The 25,810-nt window shown below is 37.7% G+C and overlaps 1 protein-coding gene across 1 annotated transcript in view; it reads left to right on the top strand.

The window, feature by feature from the left end:
- Positions 1-25,810, top strand: part of NELL1 (NEL-like 1 (chicken)) — a 1,067,650-nt gene that overhangs the window by 218,011 nt on the left and 823,829 nt on the right. The window contains exon 5 of the mRNA XM_010858409.1: positions 5,045-5,141. Within this exon, the coding sequence (XP_010856711.1) occupies positions 5,045-5,141 (97 nt within the window). The remainder of the gene's footprint in view (positions 1-5,044; positions 5,142-25,810) is intronic.

The raw sequence follows: 25,810 nt of genomic DNA, 5'->3' as shown, positions 1-25,810 counted from the left end.
GTGTTGTCTGTCTGGCTCGAGCACTTGACCGGAGGGCAGGAACTTGGCCCTGTGGACTTTGCCTGGATGTCCCCATAGCCAGCAGTGGCCCACACATTATAGACAGTCAGATATTTGCTGATGAGAAGGAAACCTCGTTAACCATAATACTAGAGTATCAGAAGATAGAATTTGATTTCCTGAGCACGCTGGAAACCAAGGAGTTCATATATTAGCTTTGGCTTTTTCATTTCAGTTATGTGGGCAATACTAGATTTCAGTGACAGGTTCCAAATGGAGAGTAAGAAAGTACCTAGTTCTGACTTAGGCAAAGTGTTAAGGGCAGTGTCTTGTCATGTTTTGCTCATATAAAAGCTATGGGCTGTGTGGTTCTTGGTTTGGTGACTGATTATTTCTTCTACCCATTCCTTTTTCCTGAGTCTACTGGCATGTCTCTATGAGTCAGTCTACCTCAGGGATCAGCAGCCTTTTTGCCACGATTTTGATTGTGTTTGGTATGTTGGTTGAAAAACTCCCCCTGTACAAAGGTGAGGATAGGAATGTGATAATCCTGTGTCTTCGTTTATGAGATATTCTTAGCATTAATCCTTCCTTCGGATATCCCTCCTTCCCTGCCTTTCATTCCCTCCTCTCTAACGATTACCATTGCTTTAGGAAAACAGTGTCATATACCTTATGTGACACTTAAAGTTTGTGTGTATCCTTGGCTCATAGATAAAATCGTTTTGCCTATTTGTATTTTTAATTTATATACGTTATAGACCTTTTTAGCTTTTTTACTCTATTTTAAAAACTTTTTTACTTTAATATAAATTTAATCCAACAGAGAAGTTTTGAGAATGACACAAGAATACAATCATAACCTCTGCTCAAATTCTGCTCTCTCTTAAAGTAAAAAGATGTGTCTACATATGTCTGTACTTATATTGTGTATATTTACATTGTTAATTTGAACTCTCTGAGAGGAAATTGTACACATCATGACGTTTTACCCCTAAATGCTGCAGTGTGTATTTCCTATGAACAAGTCACAGAAATATATACCACCTAATTCTCAAAATCAGGAAATTGAACACCAATACAATAATATTTTGTGATCTACCATTCTGATTCAAATTTCACTGATTTTTTTACTGACCTCTTTATGGATTTTTGTTTTCCTGCTCTAAGATGCAGTCCAGGATTCCATCTCATGTTTAGTTTTTATGTCCCTTCGGTTGCTTGTAATTGGCCATTGCTCCTCAGCCTTTCTTTACTTTTCATGATACTGATATTTGAAACAGCATAGGCAGTTATTTTATGGACTATCCCTCAAATTGGGTTTTTCTGATATTTCCACATGATTAGATAGGTCAAGAAGCAACAGTTAGAACTGAACATGGGACAACAGACAGGTTCCAAACTGCGAAAAAAGTCCTTCAAGGCTGTATATTGTCACCCTGCTTATTTAAGTTCTATGCAGAGTACATCATGCAAAATGCCGGGCTGGATGAACACAAGCTGGAATGAGGATTGCTGGGAGAAATATCAATAACCTCAGATATGTAGATGACACCACCCTTATGGCAGAAAGTGAAGAGGAACTGAAGAGCCTCTTGATGAAAGTAAAAGAGGAGAGTGAAAAAGTTGGTTTAAAACTCAGCATTCAAAAAACTAAGATCATGGCATCCAGTCCCATCACTTCATGGCAAATAGGGAAACAATGGAAAAAGTAGCAGATTTTATTTTCTTGGACTCCAAAATCACTACAAATGATGACTGCAGTCATGAAATTAAAAGACACTTGCTCCTTGGAAGAAGAATTAGAACCAACCTAGACAGCATATTAAAAGTCAGAGACGTTGCTTTGCTGACAAAGATCCATCTAGTCAATGCTATGGCTTTTCCAGTAGTCATGTATGGATGTAAGAGTTGGACTATAAAGAAAGCTGAGCACGGAAGAATTGATGCTTTTGAACTGTGGTGTTGGAGAAGACTCTCGTGAGTCCCTTGGACTGCAAGGAGATCCAATAAGTCCATCCTAAAGGAAATCAGTCCTGAACATTCGTTGGAAGGACTGATGCTGAAGCTCCAATACTTTGGCAACCTGATGCACAGAACTGACTCATTGGAAAAGATCCTGATTCTGGGAAAGATTGTAGGCAGGAGGAGAAGGGGATGACAGAGGATGAGATGGTTATGGCATCACCGACTCAATGGACATGAGTTTGAGCAAGCTCCAGGGGTTGGTGATGGACAGGGAGGCATGGTGTGCTGCAGTCCATGCAGCTGCAAAGAGTCGGACACAACTGAGAGACTCAATTGAACTGAAGATACCCTTTGTGTGGGTTTTTAATGTCAGTTTAATATAGTTCTTAAGTTTTCTCCATTTGTTAGGCCTGTATGCAATCTGTGGACTGTGCCTGCTGCTTGGAGCTCTTTGATCCAAATGAATAGGAGGGGCTTCCAGGAAGGCAGCAGTGCAGACTTCCCTTGGCATGAATAGCAGATCCTGACAGGACTGTAGGACATGGAAGTCAGCTTTCCCCTTTGGCTCATGCACCTTGGGTTGTCACCTGTTTATGATAGTGACCTCAAAAGTTTGCTTCTTCAAGGGTTTCTTCCAGGGAACTACTATGTTTGTGGAAGAGACAGCAGGAGAGGGAGTTGATCTTTCTGGTTTTTCCTTCTTTAATGCACTTAGTAAACATTAGATAAAGCCCCGTCCTTTACTCCTTTGAGCTTACCTTCTAGCATTTTGAAAACCAAAAAGAAGGCATTTGGATGGAAAACTATTCTCACTATGACAGATGCAGATGTTTCAAAAGAAGGTTAAGATAAATAGGTTGACAACACTTTCAACTGTTTAGTGAAACCACCTCATGGAAAATTATGTTCTGCCTCTTCACCTAAATATAGTGATTTTCATTTCTCTCTGGCCTCCTCTGAAACTCACCAACATTGAATATAATTTTTGCATCATTATCTCCATAGTGCATAAATAATCTTGCATTCCCCTTTCCTCTGATGAAAATTATTTTGTGTATACTTCCTCATATTTCATAACCTGCATATTTATCACTGTTAATGACTGTAGTAAATTCTATCAAGCTGATCTACTTGATAAAGTATGAGTTTCTCTGTTGTTGTAAATTTGGCTTTTTTTCTAGTTTTTCACTAATATTAGGAAAGAAAACTTTTTAAAGGAAGTATATAGCATCTTGTATTAAGGCAGTTTTGACACATTGCTTCATCTCAAATGGTTCCTTCTAACAGAAAAAGAAAGGATGCATTGTTGTGGAGAAAACACTGACTACCTTTTTTTAGGGAAGCTTATTTATCTTGCTTATGTTTTGAGCCTCCATTTATAACAGAAAGATAATTAGTAGAGAAGGACCTGATGTATTTAGAGCTTTGTCAATTGAATACCTTGTATATATTGTTGGGAAACAGGAGAGTAATGGATGATGTGGCTAAGACATAAGCATAAGGCTGCAGTGTGATAGATCCCAGCTGCATCAGCCTTGCAATAATTCACTGGCCTTGATGTAACTGGACAGTCCTCCAGTTCTTCTGCACTTTACTATTGAAAGCTGCTGGAGAAATTCAGAACCCTCTGGCAAGAGGCAGTCCCTGTATCTCACCACACTCAGCCTCTTCCGAGCATCTATGGAGACAGGTTCAAGTCTTAGTTGAGCTCTTCCTTTCCCTTCTCGATACTCAGGTGCTGGAAGGTACTTGCCAGAGGTGAGGTGGAGGCCTTTGATCAGCTGGTGTTTGCAGGGACTGTTTCTAAAGAAAGCACAAAAGCATAAATACAGTATACTAACGCATATATATGGAATTTAGAAAGATGGTAACAATAACCCGGTGTACGAGACAGCAAAAGAGACACTGATGTATAGAACAGTCTTATGGACTCTGTGGGAGAGGGAGAGGGTGGGAAGATTTGGGAGAATGCCATTGAAACATATAAAATATCATGTAAGAAACGAGTTGCCAGTCCAGGTTCGATGCACGATACTGGATGCTTGGGGCTAGTGCACTGGGACGACCCAGAGGGATGGTATGGGGAGGGAGGAGGGTTCAGGATGGGGAACACATGTATACCTGTGGCGGATTCATTTCGATATTTGGCAAAACTAATACAATTATGTAAAGTTTAAAAATAAAATAAAATTAAAAAAAAAAAAAAAAGAAAGCACAAATTTCAGAATTTGTTATTGACTAACATGGAGCCTGGGAGGGCAGGGTAACTGAGACAGGTTGCTTGTTCAGTAGGTCTTGTCAGTGCCTGCAAAGATCCCGGGATGGTTGTTTTCTCTGTATTAGTTCTGTGTCTTCATGTATCACATGAAGATTTTTCTTCTTGTGCAGAATTCTTTCTTTCTTTTACTCTATGAGGACAGGACTTTGTATATCTGGTTTATTGCTCTATCTTCTGTTGCCTTATAAGGAGGTTGAAGCATAAAGAAATGCTCAATAAATATTCATTGGATGATGATTTTATTTACTTGATTTTGTACAGGAAGCTCATTATCATGTGGGCAGCTGCTCCTCAGTTGTTTAGATGGGGTCTGGGAAATTACTGTAGAAATAAGTAGAAGCTGGATAAAGCTGTCAGAGAGTTGTAGAGCACAGAGGAGGGTGCATGGTCTTCACAGCCAGGCCAGATAGATTCTCATCCCAACTTTTCTCTCGCTGTCTTGGTTGGCTTCTTTATGGTCTCTGAACCTCAACATTCTCGCCTGAAAAATGGGTAAAACTACTTTACTCAGAGGTTATATAAAATTCATTACTCAGAGTAGACAAGCTAAAATGTTACCCTCTTTCTTCTTCCTCTGCAAAAAGAGCAAAGATAGAAAGCTGGGAGAGGCCCAGATAATGTTTCCAAGTGTTGTCAGGAACAAATCTCTGATTCTGTTCCTGTCATCAAAAATGTACCCCATATTGCCTCCATCTCTATACCAGCAGCAAATGCCATGAGTACTTCCAATGATATGTATGTACCTTTGGGTTCCACTTTGAACCTCTTTATTAGTAACTGTGTTCTTTGCTCCTACAGGATTTATGAGCGTGTGATAGACCCTCCTGAGACCAACCTTCCCCCTGGAAGCAATTTATGGCTTGGTCAGCGCAACCAAAAGCATGGTTTATTCAAAGTAAGCACTACCTTCTACTTTTTGCAACATGCTATTCTATGTGCTTGATGTGAATGCACTCACTTAATTGTCACAGCGATTCTATGATGTGGGTGTTTTGAGATTAGACAGAGACTTCAGTGACTTGCCCAAGGTCACACACTTCACTCTGTCAGCTATGGATGATCCAGAATGTAAATAATCCTCACACTATTTCTTATTGCTCTACTTCTGGGAGATTTAAGGTAATCTTCAAGTTCCTTTTCATTCTCAGAATCTTTATTAATTCAGTTTTTGGGTAGATGTCTAGTTTAGATAAACAATAAGAAATGAATCAACTTCCATCAGTTTTGGTTTTCCTGTCTATAAAGAGTGTAATACAATAACTGCATTATTGTGCTTTATAGAAGCATCAGGACTCAGTGATAAAGTGAATTGAAAAAGTTAAAAAACATCATGAAATTTTAAGATAGTCTTGTACTTCAATAGAATGGCAGAATTTTGCTTCTGGCCATATGGTAGACTAGATATTTGTGAAATCCTTTTGCTTCAGAATGCCTATAAATGTTGGATAAAATAGAACAAAAGTCTTTTAAGATTTGTCATTGCACTTACAAGAAGGGAGATCCTTAGAGGCTAAATATATGAAGGGAAGTGAAAACCAAAGGGATGTCTGCCAATACCAAAGAGTTAGATATTTAAGTTTATTACCTTTTTCTTTTAATCTACTTATCTATTCCAACTTCATTGAGATGTCAGTGACATACAACATTATGTATAAGGTGTACATCAGTTTGACACATGTAATATATTGCAAAATGATTTCCACCATAATGTTGTCTAACACTTCCATCACATTACATAATTACCATTTCTTTTTTCATGGTGAGAACATTTAAGATTACTTTCAGCAGCTTTCAAGTTTATAGTACAGTATTATTTGCTGTGATCACTATGCTGTAATTAGGTCCCCAGAACTATTAAAAGTGGAAGATATCCTTTGACCAACATCCGCCCATTCCCCCCACTTTCCCTAAACCCTAGCAACTACTCTGTGTCTATGAATCAGGTTTTTAGAGTCCACACATAAGTGATATCATGCATTATTTGTATTTCTCTATCTGACCTGTTTCACTTTGCATAATGCCCTTAAGATCCATCCATGTTGTTGCAAATGGCAGGATATTTTTTCTCATGATTGAATAATATTCTACTCTGTATGTGTACACATACACACCATATCATCTTAAAATTTTTTTGTTGGAGGTATACATGTATGTTTTCCTTGGAGAAATGTCTATTCAGTTTCTCTGCCCATTTTGAAGTCAGACTTTCTCTTGCTATTGTGTTGTATGAGTTCTTTGTATATTTCAGATATTAACCACTTATCAGCTTTGTGATTTGCAAATATTAGTTGTCCATATATGCAAGGATTGACTTTTGGGTTCCCAATTCTGTTTCATTGGATTATGTGTCTATTTTGCTAAATCATACCGTTTTGATTACTATAGCTTTGTAGTACAAGTTGAAATCAGAAAGTATGGTGCCTCTAACTTTGTTCTTCTTTCTCAGGATTACCTTGGCTATTTGGGGGTCTTACAATGCCTATTTGGCTTTGACAAATTTGGGGATTTTTTTTCAGTATCTGTGAAAAATGCCTTTTGGATTTACATAGGGATTGCATTGAATCTACAGATGACTTTGGGTAGTGAGGGATTTTAACAGTAGTAATTATTCTGATCCATGAATATGGGATATGTTTCCATTCATGTGTGTCTTTTTCAGGTTTTTAATCAGTCATGTAGTTTTCAGTGTACAGATCTTTCATATCCTTAAATTTATTCCTAAGTATTTTATTAGTTTTGATGCTATTGTTAATGAGGTTGTTTTATTTCTTTTTTGGGTATTTTGTTGTCAGTGTTTAGAAATGCAGCTGATTTTTATATTTTGGTCGTGTACCCTACAATTTTACAGACTTTCATTGATTTGTTCTAAAAGTTTTTTGGTGGAGTTTTGGAGTTTTCTGTGTATAAGATTATATCTACAAGCAGTTACCTTTTACTTCTTCATTTCCAATTTGGAAACCTTTTGTTCCTTTTTTTTTTTTTTTTGCCTGATTGCTCTATATAGGGCTTCAAGTATTATGTTGAATATCAATGGTGAGAATGGGCACCAAGTATTTATTCCTGATTTTTGAATGAGTGTTCAATCATTGGCTGTTGAGTATGATGTTGACTATGACCTTTATTACATTGGATTATGTTCTTTCTATGCCCAATTTGGGTGTTTCTATCATGAAAGGATACTGCATTTGTCAGATGCTTTTTCTACATCTATTGATAGGATCATATGATTTTTAGCTTTCATTCTGTTAATGTGGTATATCACAATTATTGATTTGCATGACTTGAATCATCCTTGCATCCCAGGGATCAATCTCACTTGACCTTGGTGCATGTTCTTTTAATGTACTCTTAATTTGATTTGCTAATATTTTAAGAATTTTGGCATCTATGATTTTATTTTCAATCTAGTATTAAAAAATTAATTTATTTATTTAACTGGAGGCTAATTAATTTACAATGAAAAGAAAGTGAAAGTGAAGTCTCTCAGTCGTGTCCGACTCTTTGCGACCCCATGGACTATAGCCTACCAGGCTCCTCTGTCCATGGGATTTTCCAGGCAATAGTACTGGAGTGGATTGCCATTTCCTTCTCCAGGGGATCTTCCCAACCCAGGGATTGAACCCAGGTCTCCTGCATTGTAGACAGATGCTTTACCATCTGAGCCACCAGGGAAGCCCTAATATAGTAGTAGTTTTTGCCATACATTGACGTGAAACAGCCATGGGTGTACATGTGTCCCCCATCCTGAACCCCCCTCCCACCTCCCTCCGCATCACATCCCTCAGGGGCATCTCAGTGCACTGGCCCTGAGCGCCCTGTCTCATACATTGAACCTGGACTGGCGATCTATTTCAATATATGGTAATATACATGTTTCAATGCTATTCTCTCAAATCATCCCACCCTTGCCTTCTTCCACAGAGTCCAAAATCTGTTCTTTACATCTGTGTCTCTTTTGCTGTCTCACCTATATGGTCATTGTTACCATCTTTCTAAATTCCATATATATATATGTTAATATACTGTATTGCTGTTTCTTTTTCTGACTTAGTTTACTCTGTATAATAGGCTCCAGTTTCATCCACCTCATTAGAACTTATTCAAATGCATTCTTTTTAATATCTGAGTAATATTCCATTGTGTATATGTACCACAGCTTTCTTATCCATTCACCTGCTGATGGGCATCTAGGTTGCTTCCATGTCCTAGCTATTGTAAACAGTGCTGCAATGAACATTGGGGTACAAGTGTCTCTTTCAATTCTGGTTTCCTCAGTGTGTATGCCCAGCAGTAGGATTGCTGGGTCATATGGGAATTCTACTTCCAATTTTTAAAGGAATCTCCACACTGTTCTCCATAGTGGCTGGACTAGTTTGCATTCCCACCAGCAGTGTAAGAGGGTTCCCTTTTCTCCACACCCTCTCCAGCATTTATTGTTTGTAGACTTTTTTGATAGCAGCCATTCTGAATGGCTGGAGAAGGCAATGGCACCCCACTCCAGTACTCTTGCCTGGAAAAATCCCATGGATGGCGGAGCCTGGTAGGCTGCAGTCCTTGGGGTTGCTAAGAGTCAGACATGACTGAGCGACTTCACTTTCTCTTTTCACTTCACGCATTGGAGGAGGAAATGGCAACCCACTCCAGTGTTCTTGCCTAGAGAATCCCAGGGATGGGGAAGCCTGGTGGGCTTCTGTCTATGGGGTCGCACAGAGTCAGACATGACTGAAGCGACTTAGCAACAGCAGCATTCTGAATGGCGTGAGATGGTACCTCATTGTGGTTTTGATTTGCATTTCTCTGACAATGAGTGATGTTGAGGATCTTTTCATGTGTCTGTTAGCCATCTGTATGTTTTCTTTGGAGAAATGTCTGTTTAGTTCTTTGGCCCATTTTTTGATTGAGTCTTTTATTTTCCTGGAATTGAGCTGCATGAGCTGCTTGTATATTTTTGAGATTAATTCTTTGTGAGTTGCTTCATTTGCTATTGTTTTCTCTCATTCTGAAGGCTGTCTTTTCACCTTGCTTATAGTTTCCTTCGTTGCGCAGAAGCTTTTAAGTTTAATTATGTCCTATTTGTTTAGTTTTGCTTTTATTTCTATTACTCTGGGAGGTGGGTCATAGAGGATCCTGCTGTGATTTGTGTCAGAGAGTGTTTTGCCTATGTTTTCCTTTTAGGAGTTTTATAGTTTCTGGTCTTACATTTAGATGATTAATCCATTTTGAGTTCATTTTGTGTATGGTGTTAGAAAGTGTTCCAGTTTCATTCTTTTACAAGTGGTTGACTAGTTTTCCCAGCACAACTTGTTAAAGAGATTGTCTTTTCTCCATTTGTATATTCTTGCCTCCTTTGTCAAAGATAAGGTGTCCATAAGTCAGGCAGGTTGATTCCTCCAGTTCCATTCTTCTTTCTCAAGATTGCTTTGGCTATTTGAGGTTTTTTGTATTTCCATACAAATAGTGAAATTATTTGTTCTAGTTTTGTGAAAAATATCGTTGGTAGCTTGATAGGGATTGCATTGAATCTGTAGATTGCTTTGGGTAGTATACTAATTTTCACTATATTGATTCTTCTGATGCATGAACATGGTATATTTCTCCATCTGTGTCATCTTTGATTTCTTTCACCAGTGTTTTATAATTTTATATATATAGGTCTTTTGTTTCTTTAGGTCGATTTATTCCTAAGTATTTTATTCTTTTTGTCACAATGGTGAATGGAATTGTTTCCTTGATTTATCTTTCTGTTTTCTCATTGTTAGTGTATACGAATGCAAGGGATTTCTACATGTTAATTTTATATCCTGCAACTTTACTATATTCATTGATTAGCACTAGTGATTTTCTGGTGGTATCTTTAGGGTTTTCTATACAGAGGATCATGTCATCTGCAAACAGTGAGAATTTTACTTCTTTTCTAATCTGGATTTATTTTATTTCTTTTTCTTTTCTGATTGCTGTGTCTAAAACTTCCAAACCTATGTTGAAAAGTAGTGGTGAGAGTGGGCACCCTTGTCTCATTCCTCACTTTAGGGGAAATGATTTCAATTTTTCACCATTGAGGATAATGTTTGCTGTGGGTTTATCATATATAGCTTTTATTATGTTGAGGTATGTTCCTTCTATGCCTACTTTCTGGAGGGTTTTTATCATAAATTGATGTTGAAATTTGATGTTGAATGTCAAAGTCTTTCTCTGCATCTATTGAGATAATCATATGGTTTTTATCTTTCAATTTGTTAATGTGGTGTATCACATTGATTTGCAAATGTCGAAGAACCCTTGCATCCCTGGGATAAAACCCACTTGGTCATGATGTATGATCTTTTTAACATGTTGTTGGATTCTGTTTGCTAGAATTTTGTTAAGGATTTTTTTTAAGGATGTTCATCAGTGCTATTGGCCTGTAGTTTTCTTTTTTTGTGGCATCTTTGTCTGGTTTTGGTATTAGGGTGATGATGGCCTCATAGAATGAGTTTGGCAGTTTACCTTCCTCTGCAATTTTCTGGAAGAATTTGAGTAGAATAGTTGTTAGCTCTTCTCTAAGTTTTTGGTAGAATTCACCTGTGAAGCCATCTGTCCTTGGCTTTTGTTTGTTGGAAGATTTCTGATTACGGTTTCAATTTCTGTGCTTGTGATGGGTCTGTTACAATTTTTCTATTTCTTCCTGTTTCAGTTTTGGAAGGTTATACTTTTCTAAGAATTCATCCATTTCTTCCAAGTTGTCCATTTTATTGGCATATAGTTGCTGATCGTAGTCTCTTATGATCCTTTGTATTTCTGTGTTGTCTATTGTGATTTCTCCATTTTCATTTCTAATTTTATTGATTTGATTCTTTTCCCTTTTTTTCTTGATGAGTCTGGCTAATGGTTTGTCTATTTTATTTTATCTTCTCAAAGAACCAGCTTTTAGCTTTGTTGATTTTGGCTCTGGTCTCTTTTGTTTCTTTTTCATTTATTTCTGCCCTAATTTTTATAATTTCTTTCTTTCTGCTAATCCTGGGGTTCTTCATTTCTTCTTTTTCTAGTTTCTTTAGGTGTAAAGTTAGGTTATTTATTTGATTTTTCTCTTGTTTCTTGAGGTAAGCTTGTATTGCTATGAACCTTCCCCTCAGCACTGCTTTTACTGAATTCCATAGATTTTGGGTTGGCGTGTTTTCATTTTCATTTGTTTCTATGCATATTTTGATTTCTTTTTAAATTTCTTCTGTGATTTGCTGGTTATTCAGAAGTATGTGGTTTAGCTTCCATATGTTTGTATTTTTAATAATTTTTTCCCTGTAGTTAACATCTAATCTTACTGCATTGTGGTCAGAAAAGAGGCTGGAAATGATTTCAACTTTTTTTGAATTTATAAAGGCTAGATTTATGACCCAGGATGTGATCTATCCTGGAGAATGTTCTGTGTGCCCTTGAGAAAAAGTTGAAATTCATTTTTTGGGGGTGAAATGTCCTATAGATATCACTTAGGTCTAACTGGTCCATTGTATCATATAAAGTTTATATTTCCTTGCTAATTTTCTGTTTAGTTGATCTATCCATAGGTGTGAGTGGGGTATTAAAGTCTCCCACTATTATTGTGTTACTGTTTATTTCCCCTTTCATACTTGTTAGCATTTGCCTTACATATTGTGGTGGTCCTGTGTTGGGTGCATATATACTTATAATTGTTATATCTTCTTCTTGGATTGATCCTTTGATCATTATGTAGTGTCCTTCTTTGTCTCTTTTCATGGCCTTTATTTCAATGTCTATTTTATCTGATATGAGTGTTGCTACTCCTGCTTTCTTTTGGTCTCTATTTGTGAAATATCTTTTTCCAGCCCTTCACTTTCAGTCTGTATGTGTCCCTTATTTTGAGGTGGATCTCTTATAGACAATATATATAGGGGTCTTGTTTTTGTATCCATTCAGCTAGTCTTTGTCTTTTGGTTGGGGCATTCAATCCATTTACATTTAGGGTAATTATTGATAAATGATCCCATTGCCATTTACTTTTTGTTTTGAGTTTGAGTTTATAAACCTTTTCTGTGTTTCCTGTCTAGAAAAGATCCTTTAGCATTTGTTGAAAAGCTGGTTTGGTGGTGCTGAATTCTCTCATCTTTTGCTTGTCTATAATGCTTGTGATCCCCTTCATATTTGAATGAGATCCTTGCTGGGTATAGAAATCTGGGTTGTAGATTTTTCTCTTTCATCACTTTAAGTATGTTCTGCCATTCCCTCCTGGCCTGAAGAATTTTTATTGAAAGATCAGCTGTTATCCTTATGGTAACCCCCTTGTGTGTTATTTGTTGTTTTTCTCTTGCTGCTTTTAATATTGGTTCTTTGTGTTTGATCTTCATTAATTTGATTAATATGTGTCTTGGGGTGTTTTGCCTTGGGTTTATCCTGTTTGAGACTCTCGGGGTTTCTTGGACTTGGGTGGCTATTTCCTTCCCCATTTTAGGGAAGTTTTCAACTATTATCTCCTCAAGTATTTTCTCATGGTCTTTCTTTTTGTCTTCTTCTTCTGGGACTCCTATGATTCGAATGTTGGGGCATTTAACATTGTCCCAGTGGTCTCTGAGGTTGTCCTCATTTCTTTAGTTCTTTTTTTCTTTTTTCCACTCTGCTTCATTTATTTCCACCATTCTATTTTCCACCTCCCTTATCCTCTCTTCTGCCTCAGTTATTCTACTATTGGTTCCCTCCAGAGTGATTTTGATCTCAGTTATTGCATTATTCATTATTGACTGACTCTTTTAATTCTTCTAGGTCCTTGTTAACCATTTCTTGCTTCTTCTCAATCCTTGTCTATGATCTATTTATCTGTAACTCCATTTTGTTTTCAAGATTTTGGATCATCTTTACTATCATTATTCTGAATTCTTTTTCAGGTAGATGCCCTATCTCTTTTTTTGTTTGATTTGGTGGGCATTTATCATGTTCATTTACCTACTGAATATTTCTCTGCCTTTTCATTTTGTTTAGATTGCTGTGTTTGGGGTGGCCTTTATGTCTGCAGGAAGTTTGTGGTTTCTCTTTATTGTGGAGGTTTCTCCCTGTGGATGGGGTTGGACTAGTGGCTTGTCAAGATTTCCTTTGTTGGGGAAGCTTGCATTGGTGTTCTGGTGGATGGAACCAGATCTCTTCTCTCTGGAGCGCAGTGAAGTGTCCAGTAGTGAGTTTTGAGGTATCTGTGGCTTTGGTGTGACTTTGGGCAACCTGTATTTTAATGCTTAGGGCTATGTTCCTGTGTTGCTGGAGAATTAGCATGGTATGTCTTGCTCTGGAACTCATTGGCTCTTGGGTGGAGCTTGGTTTCAATGTAGGCATGGAGGCTTTTGGATGAACTCTTGTCAATTAATGTTCCCTGGAGTGAGCAGTTCTCTGGTGTTTTCAAGTTTGGATTTAAGCCTCCTACCTCTGGCTTTCAGTCTTACTCTTACAGTAGCCTCAAGACTTCATTCATAGAGCACTGATGATAAATCATCTAGGTTAATGGTGAAAAGATTCTCCATACTGAGGGACACCCAGAGAGGTTCACAGAGTTACATGGAGAAGAGAAGAGGGAGGTGGGAGATAGAGCTGACCAGGAGAAGAAGAGGCAAAATCAGAAGGAGAGAGAGCAATCTAGCCAGTAATCAATTCCCTATGTGCTCTCCACAGTCTGGAACACCCAGAGAGGTTCACAGAATTACATAGAGAAGAGAAGAGGGAGAAGGGAGATAGAGGTGACTAGGAGGGGAAGAAGGGAAGTCAAAAGGGGAGAGACCAATCTAACCAGTAAGCAGTTCCCTAAGTGTTTTCCACAACCTGGAACACTCAGAGAGATTCACAGAGTTAGGTAGAGAAGAGAAGGGGGAGGGAGGAGATAGAGGTAACTTGGGGAAGAAAAGGGAGAGTGAAAAGGGGAGAGAGCAATCAAGCTAGTAATCACACCTGTAAGTAAAAATGGGTACTGAAGATTAGAGTCTTAAAGGTACAAAATTGATAACAAATATCAAAAAGCAAAGATTAAAAACCTAGAGTAGAGGTTAGATTCTCAAAGATACAATATTAAAAATACAAAACAAAATCAATCACAAAAATTATAAAAAATATATATGTGAAATTTGCTTTAAAAATAGGGTCTTTTTTTGCAAGATAATAGTAGGTTATAAAAATGAAAATTAAAGGAGTAATAAAGAGCTTAAAATAAAATAATAAAAAAGATAATAGTAAAAATGTATCTAGGAATTTCTCTGGAGCTGTTCAGGGCAGTGTGGGGTCAGTTCAGTTTCAGATAGTTCCTTGTTCCAGCTTATACTTCTTCTCAAGGTCTATAGGCCCCCTCCAATGCTTAGTCAATGTTAACTAATCTGTTGCCCCTGTCACTTCCAGAGTGGCTCCCTCTTCATTGTTTATTTTGGCTTCCTCTGCAAGTCTCTTCAGTGTCTAATTTCCACCCTGACACAAGGGGGGTCACTTATTTAGGCTCATTTGTTCAATTGTGCTGTGGGGAGGGAGGAACACTGCAAACAAATATCACTGGCGTGTGTGGGGAGTGCTCACAGTGTATGGACCACACTGAGTTTGCCCCAGCTCACAGTGCGTGTGCTTTCCTGGTCTACACTGCTCAGGCTCCAGGTTGCTCTGAAGGGGAACTGTCCAAAGCGGCCCTGGGTCGCATGCACTTCCCAAGCCTAAGCTGCTCAGGTTCAGGTTTTTAGGTATTCCACAAAGGCACAGACTCGGTTGGGCCTGCGTTTTGTGGCCTTCCCAGGTCCAGGAGCTCGGGCGACCAGGTGCTTGGCGAGCACACTGTCGCAGGTGTATGGTGCATCTTATCACCACCCTGTTCCCAGCTGCTTGGTTTCCTGGATGCACAGCAAGAGCACCATTTCAGGTGTGCTGCGTGTCGCCTCTGGGGGGCTGATCTCAGGCTGCGACCCTCCTGGCAGATGTCAACCGTCCAGGATCCCAGAAGACGTGGTTAGCAACTGGGAGCCTGCTCACAGTTTGGTGGAGGATGCCATCTCTGGGGCTGAGATTGCCTCTCGCCTTCCGGCTCTGGATGTTGCCCACAGGGGAATGGGCCAGTCCATAGCCAGCTAGCTCTCCTTTGGTATTCGTTCAATCCTTTGTTCCATGAGCTGGCCAGGCTCTGTCTTGGGTTAGAACTTTTCGTGGGGAAGTTCTCTCTCTCTCTGTTTTCTTTTTTTCCTCTCTCAGGCCATCCCACAGTTTGGGTTGCTATCTCACCTTAGCTCCTTCAGGGCATTCAGGCCTGGTCCTTACCCTAAGCATGCAACCTGCACCTCCCCTGCTCGCTGGTGGCAGATGCGAGCGTCTTGAGTATTTCTCTGCTGGGAGTTTTGGTTAAGGCATGTATTCTGTGGGTTTTGTTTTTTGTTTTTTTTCCCTCCTGGTTATGTTGCCCTCTGAGATTCCAAAACTCCCCACAGACCCATTGGTGAGAGGGTTTCCTGGTGTTTGGAAACTTCCTCTCCTTCGCAACTCCCTCCCCAGGATGGGTCTCTGTCCTAACGCTTTTGTCTCTCTTTTTGTCTTTTATATTTTGTCCTACCTCCTATCCAAGAGAATGGGCTGCCTTTCTGGGTGCCTGGTGTCCTCTGCTACCATTCAGAAGTTGTTTTTTGGAAGTTGCTCAACATTCAACTGATCTTTTGATGATTTCATTGGGGAGAAAGTGGTCTCCCTGTCCTATTCCTGTGCCATCTTAGGACTGCCCCCCTAGCATCTATGTTTATCAAGGATATTGGTATATAGATTTCTTTTTCTGTAGTGTTATTTTCTGGCTTTGGTATCAGGGTAATACTAACCTTGAAAAATAAGTTTAAGCATGTCTCTGCCTCTAACTTTTCTTGAAAATTTGAGAAGGACTGGCATTAACTCTTTAAATGTTTGGTAGACCAGTGAAACCATTTGATCTTGGGCTTTTTTTCCTTTTTTGAAAATTATGGTATAATTCATATAAAATAAATTTCCCTTTAAATTTATGGTTCTCTGAGTTTTAGGAATTTTATACAGTCATGTATACCATCATAATCAAGATAAAGGATTGTTGATAACCTCCAGAAATTCTATTGTACTGCACTTTGTTCAAGTCTTCTCCTTATCCTAAATCTCTAGGAATCAATGATTTGTTGTCTTCTCCTAGAATTTTGCCTTTCCCAGAATGTGTTACAAATGGAATCATTTATATGTGTATGTATATATGTTGAGATTCACCCATGCTATTGTGTATATCAAGATTCATCCTTTATGGCTGAGTTGCATTCCAGTTCTATTGTATGCATATACTATAATTTGTCAGTTCATGAGAATTTAGGTTGTTTTGAGTATTTGTGAATAAAGCTACTAAAATGTTTGCATACAGGCTATTTATGAAAAAAAGAAGTTTTCATTTTCATTTGGGTAAATATGTTGGAGTGGGATTGCTGGCCTGTATCTTAAGTGTGGGACTTCCTTTGTGGCTCAGTGGTAAAGAATCCACCTGCCAATGCAAGAGATGTAGGTTTGATGCCTGGGTTGGGAAGATCCCCTGGAGAAGGAAATGGCAACCCACTCCAGTATTCTTGCCTGGGAAATCCATGGACAGAGGAACCTGGTGGGCTACAGACCATGGGGCTGAGAAGAATCAGACACGACTTAGGTACTAAACAGCAACAACAATATTAAATGTATGTTTAACATCATCAAAAAATGCCAATTTACTTTTCAAAGTGGCTATATTATTTTAAACTCTCATTAGCAATATTTAAGAGTTCTGTTTAGAGTCTTAAATTTCAACATTCTGTGTGGGATATGAAGAATGGCTTGGATTCCATGCAAGATTAAAAATTAGGACAGAAACTTGTAAAATAAAGCCACAATACTGAAGACTACCCCTTCAGTGAAAGGATAGGCAGAAGTAGTCTACTAACTGTTGTTTCTTGATTTGCATACAGATTTCTCAGGAAACAGGTCAGGTGGTCTGGTATTCCCATCTCTATAAGAATTGTCCACAGTTTGTTGTGATCCACACAGTCAAAGGCTTTGGCATCGTGAATAAAGCAGAAGTAGATATTTTTCTTGAATTGTCTTGCTTTTTCTATGATACAGCAAATGTTGTCAATTTGGTCTCTTGTTCCTCTGCCTTTTTAAAACCCAGTTTGTACATGTGGAAGTCCTCAGTTCATGTACTGTTGAAGCCTAGCTTGAAGGATTTTGAGCATTACCTTGCTATAGCATGTGAAATGAGTGTGATTGTACAGTAGTTTGAACATTCTTTGGCATTGCCGTTCTTTGAGATTGATATGAAAACTGACCTTTTCCAGTCCTGTGGCCATTGCTGAGTTTTTCAAATTTGCTGTCATATTGAGTACAGAATTTTAAAACAGCATCATTCTTTAGGATTTAAAATAGGCCAGCTGGAGTTCCATCACCTCCACTTGCTTTGTTCATAGTGAGTTCCTTGATGGCTCAGTGGGTAAAGAATCTGCCTGCAGTGCAGGAGACATAGAAGACACAGGTTCAATCCCTGGATCAGAAAGATCCCCTGGAGAAGGAAATGGTAACCCAGTCCACTATTTCTTGCCTGAAAAATCTCATGGACATAGGAGCCTGGCAGGCTACAGTCCAAAGGGTCACAAAGAACTGGACTTGACCGAGCAACTAAGCACATACAATGCTTCCTAGACCCACTTGAATTTGCATTCCAGGATTTCTGCCTCTAGGTGAGTGACCACACCATCATGGTTATCCAGGTGATTAAGAACTTTTTTGTCTATTTTTTAGTATATTCTTGCCACTGCTTCTTAGTCTCTTCTGCTTCTGTTATGTCCTGGCAGTTTCTGTCCTTTATTGTGCCCATCTTTGCATGAAATGTTCCTTTGTTATCTCCAGTTTTCTTGACAAGATCTCTAGTCTTTCTCATTCTGTTGTTTTCCTCTCTCTATGCATGTTTCATCACACTTCTAATAGTGCCCATAACTCCTTTCTCCCATTATCTTTTGGAGTTTTCAAATATTTATGGAAGTATATATACACATATATACACTGGACACTTCCTCTTTGGATGAAGAGCTATGACAAATCTAGACAACGTATCAAAAAGCAGAGACATTACTTTGCCAACAAAGGTCTGTCTTAGTCAAAGTTATGGTTTTTCCAGTAGTCATGTATGAAGGTGAGCGTTGGACCATCAAGAAGGTTGAGTGCTGAAGAATTGCTGCTTTTGAATTGTTCTGGAGAAGATTCGTGAGAATCCCCTGTACTGAAAGTATATCAAGCCAGTCAATCCCGAAGGATATCAACCCTGAATATTCACTGGAAGAACTGATGCTGAAGCTCCAACCTTTGGCCACCTGTTGAGAATAAATTACTCACTGGAAAAGACCCTGATGATGGGAAAGACTGAGGGCAGGAGGAGAAGGGACTATAGAAGATGAGATGTTAGATGGCATCATGGAATCAATGGACATGAGTTTGAGAAAGCTCCAGGAGATGGTGAAGGACAAGGAAGCCTGATGTTCTATAGTCCATGGGGGTCGCCAAGAGTCAGAGAGAACTTAGCAACTGAACCTCAACAGAAGTGTGATGGTTAAGGGTATTGCAAAGTTGATAAGACATCAACTCTGATTATAGAAAACACAGTACAATCAAAGAGTAAGCTCTTGCTGTCTGTAAAAAGTCACTCAGAAAACCTAGAAGCTTAAACAAGTCATTTTATTCAGTTCATAATTCTTTGGGTTGATGGGATGACATTTCTGGTTTAGTCAGGGTATGCCGGTAATCTACTGAGCTCTCTGATATGGCTGTAAGCAATTGGTTGGTCAATAGATATCTTCTTCACAACTCTGGTGGCAGGCTGGCTGTTGACTGCTCTTCTCCCCCAGGTGGAGTCTACTCCAGCTTATTCACATGGAAATTTTAAAATTTAAAAAAGAATAGAGGAAGCCTTAGAATTCTAGTGCATTTTAAGGCTCTGCTTGATCACGTTTGCTAATAATTTATTGCTCAAAGAAAGTCATATGACCAAATCTAGTAGCAAGGGGTAAGTAAACAGACTTCATCTCTTGAAGTATTCTGCAGTATAACATTGCAAGGATATGGATACAAGGAATGGAAGAATTCTGGATCATTTTGATAATCTGTTACACAAATGAGGATAGACAGAAAGCCAAATCTAGATGTATTGGCAGAATAGCAGAACACCCAAGGACACAGAGAAGATCTTAATAATAGCTGGAGGAAAAAAGCTAACCTTTTTAGAAAAGAATAACTCAGGCTAAACATCTGGAAGTTTGAGCAAGAAGAAAATGGGAGAAGGTGTAAAAACCAATGTGAATAACAAATGCACACAAAAAACACTCTGAAAATAAAACCAATAGTAATTAATTATTAACAGTTTTGTGCCAATGAAATAGAAAACTAGAGAAAAATGAATAATTCCTTATTATATACATGATCAAAATGGATTTAAGAAGTGAATAACCCAGATAGTCTTGGAATCTTTAACATATCATAAAAAATTTATATTTTAAAATATGTATACTGTACCAGTTAGCTTTTGATGCATAACAAATTGAAGCTTAGCAGCTTGAAACAGCAACCATTTGTGCAGTTCAGAATTCTGTGCGTTGGCAATTTGGGCTGGGTTTTGCTGACTGGTTCTTACATTCTCAGTGAGTTCACTTGTAGCATCTTTGGTCAGCTGCTAGGTTTTCTAGGGGCTGACTGTTCTAGAATGTTTAGTTTGGTTTATCTCTGCTACATGTTATAGTCTAGTCCAGTTTTGTTAACATGGTTGCTGACAAGGGTTTCTAGAGCTGGAGCAAAACTTTGAATGGCCTTTTGAAGCCTGCAGTTGAAACTTGCACATTATTTTTCTGCATTTTACTGGCCAAACCAAGTTACAAGGCCAGATTTAAGAGTATGGGAAATAGACTCTGCCTTTTGATGAGATATGCTACAAATTCTCATTACACAGAGCATGGAACTGGCAAAGAGCAAAGGACTGTGACCATTTTTGCAGTCTATGATGTCTTTCCACCAAATAAGCACTGGATTCAGACAGTTATACAAGGGAGCTGTATTACACCCAAGGAAACATCTCTTATTTTATATAAACTCTTCCAGAGGATAAAATAAATGAAAACACTACCCATCTCATTTTATGACGATAGAGTTACTTTGATGTGTAAACTAGACAGGGATTACACAAGAAATTGTACAAGCTAATTTACTTCAAAAGTAAATTACATGGATTAACATGTTTAAACACAGATTAACATGTTTAAACAAAATATTAGCAAACTGAGTGTATCTGTGTGTGTGTGTGTGTGAAAAAGAGAGTGAGCGAGAGAGCCTGTTGGTTATTTCAATCAATAATATAAATCTGTTTTCATCATCAGAATATTTGTTCATTTCTGTGGTTATCTCAAGAGGCAGAAAAAAACACTACATGAAATTCAATACTGATTCATGACAAAAAAAATTCTTAGCAAAATCAGAATAGAAGAAAACATTAAGCTGATAAAAAGTACATGACGAAAACATACATAGAAACATCACACTTATGGTTTAAATATTAAGAAGATTCCTGCTGAAATCAGAAATCATGTAGGAATCTCTATTACCATGTTTCTTTTCAACACTTTACTGTAGGTCCTTACCAGCAAAGTAAGTTAAAACCTTTAGGATTATGAAAAAGAAAAACATACTTATTCACAAAGTATGTAATAGTCTACAAAATTTGGATTCATGAATAATTACAATTGCCAAGAGAGTTCAGAAAGACTGGACACTTCTGTTGGTTTCTTTTGGATACTCTTTTTGTATGAACAAAAGTTTTCACTTTATTTGAATAAATATAAAATCAAAAAACAAAGTCAGCTGCGTTACTGAATGAAATTTGCAGCAGGAACAACAAAAATGCAGTTAGATATAATATTTTGTTTATAATAACAATGTATAGGTACTTAAGCACAAATAAAATCAAATATATCCATGACAGTTATGAAGCAAATTATAAAATTCTATTACAAACTATATTAAAGAACATCTAAATTGGAAAAGATATACCATGTTCCTGGAGAAGAAGGTTTTAAATAGTAAATGCAGTTCTTCCCAAATTTATCTGTAGATTCAGTTAACTAGTAATAAATTTCCAACAGGATTTTGTTTTGGATGGAATCTATAAGCTGATTTTAAAATTTATGTAGAAGATTGAAGAAAGAAGAAAAGTGAAAGTGTTAGTTTCTCAGTTGTGTCTGACTCTGTGATCCCATGGATTGTAACATACCAGGCTCCTCTGTCCGTGGAATTCTCCAGACGAAAATACTGGAGTGGGTAGCCATTCTCTTCTCCAGGGAATCTTCCTGACTCAGGGGTCAAACTGGTTCTCCTACACTGCAGGCAGTAAAGATTCTTTACTGTCTGAGCCACCAGGGAAGCCCTATGGAGGATTAAAGAACAAGAATAATGACAATTCTGAAGAAGAAAAAGGAAGAGGGACTTGCTCTTTTAGATATAAAGGCTTATAATAAACTCATAGGAATCTTATAGTGCAAGAATTGGCATATAAGTCAATAGAACAGATGGAGAAGTCAGATACTGTTCCATTATATATGGCAACTTGGAAACTTGAAATGGCATATCAGATACATGATGAGAGGATGTATTCATTGATAAATGTTTAGGAAACTCAGTTAACTAAATATTTCATGTATATATAAATTGATATGATTGACTGTGTATAGTGACAGGAAAGGCTTTAAGTATTTATTTGCATACCATATCCAAAAAAACAATTAACATTTAGAATTAACTTAAATACCTAAACATTAAAACTTTAAAAGTTTTTAGAAGACAAATAGAAGCAAATCTTCATGTTCTTGGAGTAGAGAACAATTTCTTAAGATCAAAAAATACAGAATCATTAAAGGAAATATTGATAAGTTTAATATATAGAATACAAAGATCTGTTTATGAAAGATAATCTTGGCAACAATGATCAGTTAGCAAAGAAATATTGAATAATATTCATTAAAGAAATGCTACAAATCAAGACTCTCATAACTCAATAAGAAATCTAGCAAAATATGTATAAAAGGCAGTCCTTCAAAGTGGAAGCAAATAGATGTATTAAAAGGAATTCCATTTCAGTAGTAATCTTGGAAATGCAAATTGGAACCATTAGGAGATACTGTTTCTTAGCTGGGATTCCCAGGTGACAGACTGGTACAGAATGTGCCTGGCAACGTAGGAGATGTGGTTTAGATCCCTGGTTCTGAATATCCCCTGGACTAGGAAATGGCAACTCATTCTGATATTCTTGCCTGGAAAATCCCATGGAGAGAGGAGCCTGGCAGGCTACAGTTTATGAGGTCGCAAAGAGTGGTGCGTGACTGAGCACATACGCACATTTCTTAGCCATCATTCTAACAAAATGGAAAAAAAAAAAAAACCCAAACCAACAATGTTAAGTGTGAAGGAGATAGTTGTCATGTGTTCACTGTAGTGGAAATTTGAACTGGTAGAACAGCTAGGGAGAGCAATTGGGGAGATTTTTTATAAAATTGAAGATGTGCATAACTTATGACACAGGAACCCAATTTCTAGGTATAAACCCTGAACAAACTCTTCTTTCCACGTTTCTCTATTAAAGAAACTCATGTACCCAAGGAGATATGTACAAGCATTATCACAGGAGCATTTGTTTTTTTAAATTTCAAAAACTTTAAAAAAAGACAAACCAAGCTGTCCATCATTAGAATATTTAAATTGTGGTAAACATTAAAATCTTAGAAATTGAATAAAAATTGATGAATTGCAAACATAATGTTGAATGAAAAAGCAAGGTGTGGAATAAAATTATGGTATTAAATCATTTATATGTTTTAAAATGCAAAACAATCCTATATATTGCTTATTTATACATTTATGATTGGATGGCATCACTGACTCAATGGGCATGCATTTGAGTAAGCTCTGCGAGTTGGTGATGGACAGGGAAGCCTGGTGTGTTGCAGTCCATGGGGTCGCAAAGAGTCAGACACGACTGAGCAACTGAACTGAACTGATGGGTGAAAAGATAAAGACATGGGAATTGATAAGCTTAAATTCAGACTAGTTTAACTTCTGAGAGGAAGAAATGGGATTTTATTAGGGATGGGTATCCAGAAGGCTTCAACTATAGTGATACAACATTTTATTTAAGGTAGGTGGTAAATTAACAGGTATTTGCCATAGATTGGTTTCAACCCTTTTGTGCATCATACATATTCAAAATAAAAAAAAGTGACATAATTTTTACAGTGATAATTCACACACGTATAAAAGTAAGTACATATATCTATATACATATGTGTGATTTTTTTCATGTTCTATGATTTTTCCATGTGTCCAAGAATCAACAGAAATTTGCCAAAGTGTCCCTGCTCCAAACTAGCTCTCATTTAATGCTGTTTCTTGTTCTGTTGCTAGATAACTGCTGGTGAACCTACACTTTTCTTAGGGACTTTGGGTCTGTAACAAAGAGCAGCAGCTATTTCCCAGTCCTGAAAAGGGTCAGAATCATGTGAGGCAGACTTTAATATTCAAATTCCTGTGTTGAGAATCTGAAGTATAGGGTTTGGGAATCTATTTATTTATTTAAATTAAAAAATATTTTGTTTTAATTGGAGGTTAATTATAATATTGTGGTTTTTGCCATACATTGACATCAGCCATGCATGCACATGTGTCCCCCTATCTTGAACCCCTCTCCTACCTCCCTCCCCACCCTAACCCTCTGGGTTGACCCAGAGCACCAGCTTTGTGTGCACTGCTTCATGCATCAAACTTGCACTGGTCATCCGTTTTACATATTGTTATATACATGTTTAATATATATACATGTTATTCTCTCACATCATCCCACCGTCACCTTCTCCCACATAGTTCAAATGTCTGTTCTTTACATCTATGTCTCCTTTACTGTCTTGCATATAGGGTTTTGTTGTTACCATCTTTCTAAATTCCATATATATGTGTTAATATACTGTATTGGTGTTTCTTAGTTCACTCTGTATAATAGGTTCCAGTTTCATCCACCTCATAGAACTGACTCAAATGCTTTTTTTTTTTTATAGATGAGTAATACTCCATTGTGTATATGTACCACAGCTTTCTTATCCATTCATCTGCTGATGGACATCTAGGTTGCTTCCATGTCCTGGCTATTATAAACAGTGTTGTGATGAACAGTGAGGTACATGTGTCTCTTTCGATTCTGGTTTCCTTGGTGTATATGCCCAGCAGTGGGATTGCAGGGTCATATGGCAGTTCTGTTTCTAGTTTTTTAAGGAATCTCCACATGGTTCTCCATTGTGGCTGTACTAGTTTGAATTCCTACCAACAGTGTAAGAGGGTTCCCTTTTCTCCACACTCTCTGCAGCATTTATTGTTAGTGGACTTTTTGATGGCAGTCATTCTGACTAGCATGAGATGGTGCCTCATTGTGGTTTTGATTTGCATTTCTCTGATAATGAGTGATGTTGAGCACATTTTCATGTGTTTGTTAGCCATCTGTGTGTCTTCTTTGAAGAAATGTCTGTTTAGATCTTTGGCCCACTTTTTGATTTAGTCATTTATTTTTCTGGTATTGAGCTGCATGAGTGGCTTGTATATTTTTGAGATTAATTCTTTGTCAGTTGTTTCATTTGCTTTCATTATCTTCCATTCTGAAAGCTGTCTTTTTACCTTGCTTATAGTTTCCTTTGTTGTGAAAAAGCTTATGTTTAATTGGGTCCCATTTGTTTATTTGTGCTTTTGCTTCCATTACTCTGGGAGGTGGGTCATAGAGGATCTTGCTGTGATTTATGTCATATTCATGATATAGTCTATCCTGGAGAATGTTCCGTGTGCACTTGAGAAAAAGGTGAAATGCATTGTTTTGGGGCGAAATGCCCTGTAGATATAAATTAGGTCTAACTGGCCCATTGTATCATTTAACTTGTGTTTCCTTGCTAATTTTCTCTTTGGTTCATCTATCCATAGGTGTTAGTGGGGTAAGTCCCCTACTATTGTTCTCTTACTGTTAATTTCCCCTTTCATACTTCTTAGCATTTGTCTTATGTATTGAGGTACTCCTATATTGGGTGCATATATATTTATAATTGTTATATCTTCTTCTTGGATTGATCCTTTGATCATTATGTGTCCTTTGTCTCTTATCATGGTCTTTATTTTAACGTTTATTTATCTGAGTATTGCTACTCCTGCTTTCCTTTCATCTCCATTTGCATGAAATATCTTTCCAGCCTCTCACTTTCAGTCTGTATATGTCCCTAGGTTTGAGGTGGGTCTCCTGTAGACTGTATATATAGGGGTCTTGTTTTTGTATCCATTCAGCCAGTCTTTGTGTTTTGGTTGGAGCATTTAACCCATTTACATTTAAGGTAATTATTGATAAGTACAAAAGGCCTCTTAATGAAAATGAAAGTGGAGAGTGAAAAAGTTGGCTTAAAGCTCAACATTCAGAAAATGAAGATCATGGCATCTTGTCCCATCACTTCATGGGAAATAGATGGGGAAGCAGTGGAAACAGTGTCAGACTTT

This window comes from Bison bison, unplaced genomic scaffold (genome assembly GCF_000754665.1).
Source record: "Bison bison bison isolate TAMUID 2011002044 unplaced genomic scaffold, Bison_UMD1.0 scf7180017864388, whole genome shotgun sequence".
NCBI lineage: Eukaryota > Metazoa > Chordata > Mammalia > Artiodactyla > Bovidae > Bison > Bison bison.
The sequence above is the reverse complement of the archived record's forward strand: the minus strand, read 5'-3'. Positions and strand labels throughout refer to the sequence as shown.